Here is an 8,888-nt window from a genome sequence, read left to right on the forward strand (position 1 = left end):
GAAGAAGCTTATCTGAATCTGTTACTGGGTTGTGTTCACTGAAGCCCCTCCTCTTATTGTCTAACTTCTATTTAAATAGCTCCCCCCGTCCAGCTCTCTTCTGTAGTCTTCCTCTTCCATCTCATCAGATAGAGTTTGGAAACCGGCTGTGACTTGACTGAATTATATATCCAGAAGATCATAACTTTCAGGTAAAAGTTAATTTGACTGACATTTTAATGTTTTAACTTTATAGTAGTATATTTATAAAACATTAACTCTTTCTGTTCCCACAGGACACACTTCCATTTAGGTACAATTTACTCACTCACTAACACAACTTACATCTGACTCAGCAGACTTTTCCTCTCCCCTTCACTGTCTTCATCCAACCTTCAGAGGGTCGACCCTGCTCACCATGTCAGCTCAGCTCAGTCAGTCCTACCATGAAAAGGCCTACAGCTCTCTGATGAGAGGCTTGAAAGAGCTGGACCTCCGTGGCCCCTGTGTTCCCTGCAAACTGGTGCTGACTGGAGACCACGCCTTTCCTTTAACAATCAACAGCCAAGGCCAGGTCCTGATGGCTGCCTCTCTCTACGGTCGTGGAAGGATTGTGGTCCTGGGCCATGAGGGATACCTGACAGCCTTCCCTGCTCTGGTGGAGAACACCCTGAACTGGCTGAGAGGAGATGGATCTGACAACCTGTCTGTAGGGGTTCATAAGTACGTCAGGGCAGTCGCTGAAAACTTCAGCAAATCCAGCTTCCAAGTCAAAGTGGTGGGGGCCTTTAGTGACAGTCTTGAGGTTGGTGTGTATGTGACGGATGCCTACAGTGTGGGTGCAGACCCAAAGGAGCTGGTGGCATTTCTGAAAGCTGGAGGAGGAGTGCTGATAGCAGGTCAGGCGTGGAACTGGGCTGCAGATCACCCTAAGGAGAACACTCTGCTTCAGTTTGAAGGGAATAAGGTTTCTGGTGTGGCAGGGATCTACTTTTCCAAGGAATATGGGAAAGTAGAGGTCCTGCATGTCTGCCCTCAGATCCCCTCCTCCCTGATGGCTTTAGAGTAAGTGCATACTTCTTCACTTCAGAGTTGTGACTTTTCTTTCAATCTGAAAACTGCTCCACATGTGTGGCTATCCTTTTTTCCATAAAACTATTATTAAAGGCTACACTGTCACCCATAAAGTTGGAATAAAATATAGAATATTAGAATAAAATATGAAATTATTGTCACAATGTGATTGATTCTTGATAGATAAAGTGTATATCTTCTCAAAACTTTACTGATCAATCTCTTCCAATGTGATTACTGATGTGCCCAAATAGGATTAAAAAGAGGAGTGTATCTTTATGGGCAACAGTGTAAATGTTCAGTTTTTTCACTGAAGCACTTTACTTCATCATTGTATTGTCACTGAATGTATTCCAGTGCTGTCCGGGAATGAATTCATTATACACCCAACTTCAGAAGGTTTAGTAACCAAGAACATTTTTTGTGCGATCAAAGTTACTTGAAAAGTGTTAAAAATCTAAATAGTCTCAAAGAAATTCATTTCTACTCTAAGACTATTTCCTTTGAGAAACACAATCATCCTCCTGAAAAGTTAATTAAAGAATAGTGAAACTGTGAATGAAGATGGATGTCCCTTAAGTTTGAAATCTCTTTTCCTGCTCCACCCACCTCCTTCTATGTATCTCTCTATCTTCTCTTTCCCCTAACACAGAATCGAAAGTAAACATTTTGAGGATGACTTGGAGTTCTTACTTCAGGGGGTTTCACAGTTTGACCTACAGGGTGATTTATTAGCTTCTGAGGTCCTGGTCCATGGCCCTTTAGCCTTCCCCATCGGTACCACTGAGGATGGACGAGCGTTCCTGGCAGGAGCCTACTATGGGCGGGGACGGGTCATTGTGATCACGCATGAAGAACTTCTGAGACGAGAGGTGGGGTCTTAATCATTGAATGGAAATGTTGAGGTCATTGAATGTTTGGATGAGTACGAAAATGATGTGAATGTGACTGTTATGGCGACACATGAGCGTCCTCTGAGAAAAGAGGTGCAGTCTGAATTAATGAATGGACACAGAATTTCTTTAAATGAAGAGAAGTCTGTCTTCACGAGTTAAACTGAACACGTAATGAAAATGTAATTGTTGTATATTGTCGTTTTGAAATAATTCCATTCATTACAGACACTGGCTCCATTTTGGAACAACGCCATTCACTGGTTGGATCAAGGCCGGAAGGGGGTCGTTGGTGTGGTGCCAGAACTCAATGGTTTCCCCAAGGCAGGGTTACAGTGTGAGAACACAAACTTCAGGAAAGACCTGAGTGTATTTGTGTGTACAGCGTACAGTGATGATCATGCGGAGGAAATCCAAGACTTTGTGGCTGAGGGAGGAGGCCTGCTGATTGGTGGACACGCCTGGTACTGGGCACAGACGCACAGACGTATGATAATGCATTTTTATTTCTATGGTTCTGATTTCAATCCAGTGACAAGTATGTCAAGATGATATTTTAAGATGATGTATGTGTGGTGAGCATTTCTGTGTGTGATGTCAAACTGGACACTTATCGGGCACAAGCACAGAGCCCCACAGAATGACTTCCACAGTGCTACGTGTTCAACACATTTGCAGAACAGGATAGAACAAGAGGAACAGAGGTGGGGAAAAACAGACCAATGTTCTAGTAAAGGTGTTTGGAAAAGAGGGGGAGGAAGAGTACATGTTTTAGACTGGTGGATCAGCAGCAGAAACGCAACAACTGTAAAGCTCACATTAACTGTAACCAGTGATCAAATCAGTCAGGCAGTGGAGAACACTGAGGACACCGTGAGAGTAAGCTAGGAATGACACAACAAAACCAGAGAAACAAGCACAAAGAGGAAAGTGTAGTCCACTGGTTTTCTGGGAAACTGAGCTCTGAACACTTTCTGTGACTCAATACATGTGGAATTAGTACAGATCTGAGTGTAGACAACTCAGCATCCACCCTGATTTTGTGGTATTTCATACTCACTGTATTTTTATTGTTAGTGTATTATCAGTACTATTAAATGATAATGACTTTCCGGAATTTATTTCACAGATATTTGTTTGTTTGTTTTATTTTTTCATCTGATCCTACTTGAATTTTAAATTGATTAGAAAATGATTATCTACTGTGTTTCAGGAAACAAGATCCTGAACAAAATGGGCTTGAGCCTGATGGAGGCAACAATTAATGAAGGTTCCTACAAAGCCCCTGCACCTAGCCAGGCCATGAAAGACACCCTCCACTTCTGCTATCTTCTTCGCCGCTTTGCTGTTCATGTGACCAAGGGAGAAGCACTTACCAAGCATGAGGAGCAACAGCTTAAAAAACTGGGCAGGGAGGGTGCCAGCTTCTTGAACATGAAGGCTTATGACAGCTTCTCCTACACACGAGTGTTGTCCATCTTCACTGACATTTTGAAGTCAGGCATGCCACAGGTGGGCAGTTAAAATTACGCAAATTATTTATCTCATAATAACCTGAATAAGAAAAAAATATATATATATTTTTCTAGAACCACTTCCTTCTACCTTAGGCCACACACTTATCAATCACCCCTTGCATCTAATAATAGCCCTGCAGCAAACACTGTTGAGCCTTGAGCTTGTGTTCATGGGATGGGACAAAATTACTTCAACACTTTATCATATAATTCTGTGGTAATAACAAAAACGATGCAAAAACAAAGAAAAACAAACCAAAAAGATGTTCCTGTGGCTAAAGAGGAAGGGTACAGAGAATCATTATCATTCGTGTGGCATCACCTGCCACTTTGACAATCCCCCTGCACCTGATGCCCAGTTCAGACAGGCTGCCTTGTACCTGTGTCAGTCTCAGATCCACTGGGATTTGTGTGACCTCTGGATTCAGTCAGGTGCTCTGAGGCTCTTCTGTCTTACAAACTCATTTCAATTTCATCATTTAGCCAAGTCTATTTATTTCTATTGTTGCCAATGTGCAGCTACTGGAAAACTATCAACCAATGCATTACAGGTGTTTTTAAATAATTCTAATAATTCTAATGTTCACTTTATTTCAAGGTGAGTGAGAAGAAGCCTGTGAAGAATCCCAAAGATCACCTACTCCTCAATGTGGGGACAGAGTTATTTAGAGTTTCCCCAGATCCTCATGCTCTCCTGCCCTACCTCATCAAGCACAATCCCCTGATGCCTTTTGTCTATAACCGAAGGATAAGGATTAATGCCAAGACAGAAGGTCAGACCTCACTGTTGTGAACACAGCAAAATATGATAGAAATATGCAGACCTGTAATTTGTTTCTGTCCAGTTTAAAATGTCACAGTAGTATGTGCGATATTAGATTGCATAAGCATGAAGATGCTGTTTTACATGCACCTGTCAGTAGCGTTTGTTGTTCTGTGTGTGTCAGAAAAGGAGATGTGGCTTAGCACAGGTCTGTACCTCTCTCCTGGTATGAAGACTGTGATGACCATGCCAGCACAGATCATCAACAAGAAATGGAAGGTAGGGTGCACAAAATTTGGTTTTTTTAGTTTTTTGTTTTTGTTGTTGTAGTGCATTTCTTATTCCTCGTTCTCTGCCCTCCAGCATGCTTAATTTCATGCTCACCTCTTCACCCCAAAAAGCTCTTTGGTTGTTTTGTCTGTATGTTCAGGATTGTTGTCCTACTGAATTATGAAATGTCATCCAATGGGTTTTGATACATTTGGCTGAAGCTAACAGAAAGCTCCTGCATACCTCTGCATTCATCCTGTTGCTTCCGTCTGTGAGGAAATCAATAAATGATAGCGTGCCAGTTTCACTGGCAGCCATACAGTATTTGCTTAAACAGTGACAGAACCACGACCGTGTTTGACATTTTGAGAGAGGTTGATTTTTGTTTCATCACTCTTGCTCTTTTCATTTTGTATGTTTTTGGGAACTAACCTGGTCTTTCTGTTTTTGAGGATTACCAGGGGTTTGCAATCTTTGTGATCTACATCATGGAGAGTATTCTTGACTTGCTATCCAGTTGTAAAGGAATTTTCTTCACCATACAAATGACTTTCCACGGTCACTGCCATTTTCTAGTTTTCCTGTGTGCACCTGTTTGCACAGTCACCTTTTAACCCCTTATATTGACAGATAACTCCACCTCAATGTACATGTGTGAGGACTTTTGTCCATGAACTAACACTGAGTTACCCAAGAAACGTTTTATGACCTAGTCCCTAATTAACCCCTTTGAACCCTTGCAATATGAGCACTACGTGTTGAAGTGGTTACGCAGTTCTTTCAAGTCAAATTAATGCTGAAACTTTAATGGAGTAACACCAACAATCAACACTATAACATTGTACAGTCATTTTATTCATTGTTTCAGGTCACCAATAGGCCTTTTGGAGCCTGAATAATAACCCATATTCCATGTCTTTTCCAGGTCCAGATAGGCTGTCAAACTGACTACCTGGATGCTGAAGAGTTGAAGAGAGCACCACGTGTTCATGAGGAATTTCCTGTTACCGCAGAGAAGATGCAGGTGTGGAACCTGTGGGGAGGACTCATCTACCTGGTGGCTCCACCGGACTCAAAGGTGGAGGGGGCAGAGGTCGTAGTGCAGTTAGCTATGGCTGCTCCTTATTATAAGTCTGGTGAGTGTCTGCTCATGCTCCTCTGATGAATGTGTGGACAATCTAATGTGCATCATGTGCAGCAGTTGGTCATGTTTGCAGTTTGGAAACTACGATTCTAGTCTCTTCATTGTTTTTCAGTATGTACACAACTGGACGAGCCCATGGTCAGATTAACTTGCTGGGAGCCCACATGCAAAATCTATAAATATAAATTAGCAAGACTTAACTGAAATGTGGTAAATCTGGGGTTACTGGGGCTCTGGGAGTCATCATCCAGGAGAATCATTCCTTATTTAAACCAAGTACTGAAATTACATTCACAAGCACATTTTATCCATGAAATCTATTTAGTAAAAAGATGCTGTTTTCTTTGAAACATGTGATTGTTGACATGAAGACTTTGATGAATCCTACAATGGCCCTTTTGACGACATACTACAATAATTCAAAGCTCTGTTTTGATTTGACCCCAACACCCATCTCTTGGTTCACTTCAGGTGAGACAACCTCAGCTGACTGGTCCTTGCTGCGCACTGCTCCCTCACCCTGGGCAGAGTTGGAGTTTGACAACATCATCCTTACTGTGCCATCAGATGTTGTTCGGGGCTTGGAGCGCCCTGATGAGGTGGCATGCCTTTGGAATAACATCATGAAGGCTGTTGCAGATCTGGCTGTCATACCACACAAATTCCCTCGCAAAGAGCGCATTGTAGCAGACGTGCAGATTTCTGCTGGTAAATGTGTTTTCATGTAAAACAAGAATGATGTTAATGGCATTATTTAAACCTTTAAAACTCCCCAATGTAAAATTAAAAGTATAAAGAAAAAAGGTACAGTTGATTTTCAGTCTTAGTCCTTGAGTCACCTGGTTTGGTGACCAAGTTTCTGGTTAAAGGGAAGTTTAACGATTATTGAGGCATGGTAAATTTGATACTTCTTTTACATACATGATGCTATAGGAGGCAGGGTTGAAACTTTTTTTTTTCAAACTTTTGCCGTTTTTGATTGATGTAATGTGTGAAACTGTTCGAAAATGCCAAGTTCTTAGTACATTTTTGACGTAGGGTGTGATTGTATTTGTACTCAGTTGTGCTCATCACAGTCATCCAACTCAAATATTGTGTCTCCTGGACTAAATGTGTCTGTAGCACATTGGAAACCATGTTTTGAAGGTATCGCCATTGCCGCAACCATGGAAATGTACAGATAAATTACTGTAACATGATTTTTGTTACTAATTTCTCTCCATCCAGGCTGGATGCATTCGGGTTATCCTGTCATGATGCATTCATCCATAGCAGCTGAGCTGGTCAAACCAGGTGATGCCAGGAAACAAGGCCTGTGGGGAGAAATTCATGAACTTGGACACAACCAGCAGAGAAGCTGCTGGGAGTTCCCACCACACACCTCAGAGGCCACATGTAACCTGTGGTCAGTGTATGTGCATGAAGAGGTGCTGGGACTCAACAGGGCACAGGTGGAGTAAATCTGTTTTATTCTGGACAAAAGATTAAGGACCAGAGAAGTAAGCTCTGTAGGAGTTGCATTGCAGCAGATTATCATATTAAAAAAACAACAGAGTATTTACCTTTTCACCATCTTTGCACTGTTTCTCATTTCCTCTTGGTTAACATTATACTATGTTGAGTGTCATGTCTTCAATGCAGGCTCATCCATCTTTGACCTTGACAAAGCGGAAGTCTTCTATTAAGAAATTTGTAAAGGGGGGCAGGAAACTCAACGACTGGAATGTGTGGGTGGCTCTGGAGACATACATGCAGGTGAGAGAGAATTACTCTAAATCAAAGTCTGTACAGAAAATATGTTTGGTTCACACTTGAGTCCAGATTTGAACAGAACAGAAGACTACACAGGCAAAACAGTACAAGTAAGACTGAAAGTCCACAGCCCCGTTATTATAAATGTTTGTTCATGCTCAAGCAAGATCCTTTGGTACAGGCCTCTGGAGATGGCACAGGAGCTATGAGCGTGGACAGGGGCTTTTATGCTCAATCCTGTTCGCCTTTGCATATGAACAAAACGGTTTGTGTGCAAGAAAGAAGTCAACTATTTGCACCTGAAGAGCATCATAGACAAAATGTAGGTGCATGATGTAGTTGTAGATGTTTCTACAGTGTAACTTCTAAAATGTCCATCTTGAAATGAAAAACCCTGCATGCAGTGAGCACCAGATGAATTGGGATCCTGCTTTGGCAAAGATATTGGGGAAATGCAAACATGCAAATATCTATTTCCCTGCGACTAGCATTGTGAGAGTGTCATTCTTTTTACACACTATCAGGCAAAACTGTTGAGTGGATGAAAAATGAAGACAACTTCAGAGTTGTCAGTCAAGTTGGCTCAATTTTTTTCAGCATAAAGCTCCATTTGGATGGGATTAATATTCCTGTTCATGTCCCTCTACCTCTGTCTCCTTCCATGTAGCTCCAGGAGAAGTTTGGCTGGGATGCCTTTAAGAGGGTGTTTGCTGCCTACCACAAGATGAGCGACTTTCCCAGTGACAACAAAGGAAAGATGAACCTGTACGCCGAGACTTTCTCCCAGACTGTGGGGATGAACCTGTGTGGATTCTTTAAGGCCTGGGGCTGGCCCATCGACACCACCACTGAAGAGAAACTCTCCAACCTGCCTTCTTGGTGTGACCACCCCATGGTCCAGTATGACTGAACTTCAGTCTGCTGCTGACAGATGGACAGAAGGGTATTTGTTGATAATCGGCTGATTTGTGTTACTGTAGTCATATATTATAATGAAAAAAAAAAGATACATAACATAACATATATCCTAACCAAGAAAATGCATTTATTTGGCTTAGATCTACTGTTTAATGTTGAGCGTGAGGCTACAGAAGAAAAGAAAAAAGCAGCCTGCTGAGAAAAGAGAATTTTCTGAGAAAGTCAATTGAAAGTTTGCTGAAAAACTCTAAGAAAGATGAAATAATTCAGTTCAACATTGCGCTGTAAAAATAATTCAAATAACAACCGTCTGCACTGTTAACAAAATTCAACTGATTCTACCTCCTCACATCTTTAAAGTTTTGGTGACTCTTCTCTCGACTCTTTGGAGGCTGACATTGATGTATTGACAACTAGATGATACTGCAACACTCTAAAGTAAGAATTCTCTAAAATATTTCTCCAAATGATGGTAAAAAATGTAATAAATGATCTTTTGTAAAATAAGTGAATAAATAAAAAAAATAAAAAGGAGAAGAGAAAAGAAGGACTAGAGGACAGCAGAGAATTATGTGGTA

At 41.4% G+C, this 8,888-nt stretch overlaps 1 protein-coding gene across 4 annotated transcripts; it reads left to right on the plus strand.

The window, feature by feature from the left end:
• The first annotated feature begins 107 nt into the window (after window positions 1–107).
• Window positions 108–8,516, plus strand: LOC121187042 (TRPM8 channel-associated factor homolog). 4 transcript variants are annotated; one of them, XM_041046102.1, is made up of 12 exons: window positions 108–191; window positions 339–1,044; window positions 1,706–1,925; window positions 2,175–2,433; window positions 3,160–3,458; window positions 4,062–4,236; window positions 4,411–4,505; window positions 5,422–5,632; window positions 6,112–6,348; window positions 6,868–7,091; window positions 7,282–7,395; window positions 8,060–8,516. In XM_041046102.1, the coding sequence occupies exons 2-12, from the start codon at window positions 398–400 to the stop codon at window positions 8,300–8,302; spliced, it is 2,724 nt and encodes a 907-aa protein (XP_040902036.1). In that variant the 5' UTR covers window positions 108–191; window positions 339–397; the 3' UTR covers window positions 8,303–8,516. The 4 variants fall into 4 exon arrangements, with proteins under 4 accessions (XP_040902036.1, XP_040902035.1, XP_040902037.1 ...); XM_041046101.1 differs by having other exon boundaries at window positions 114–191; window positions 276–1,044; XM_041046103.1 differs by having other exon boundaries at window positions 123–191; window positions 379–1,044.
• Window positions 8,517–8,888: the final 372 nt, after the last annotated feature.

This window comes from Toxotes jaculatrix, chromosome 9 (genome assembly GCF_017976425.1).
Source record: "Toxotes jaculatrix isolate fToxJac2 chromosome 9, fToxJac2.pri, whole genome shotgun sequence".
In the NCBI taxonomy this organism is placed as follows: domain Eukaryota; kingdom Metazoa; phylum Chordata; class Actinopteri; family Toxotidae; genus Toxotes; species Toxotes jaculatrix.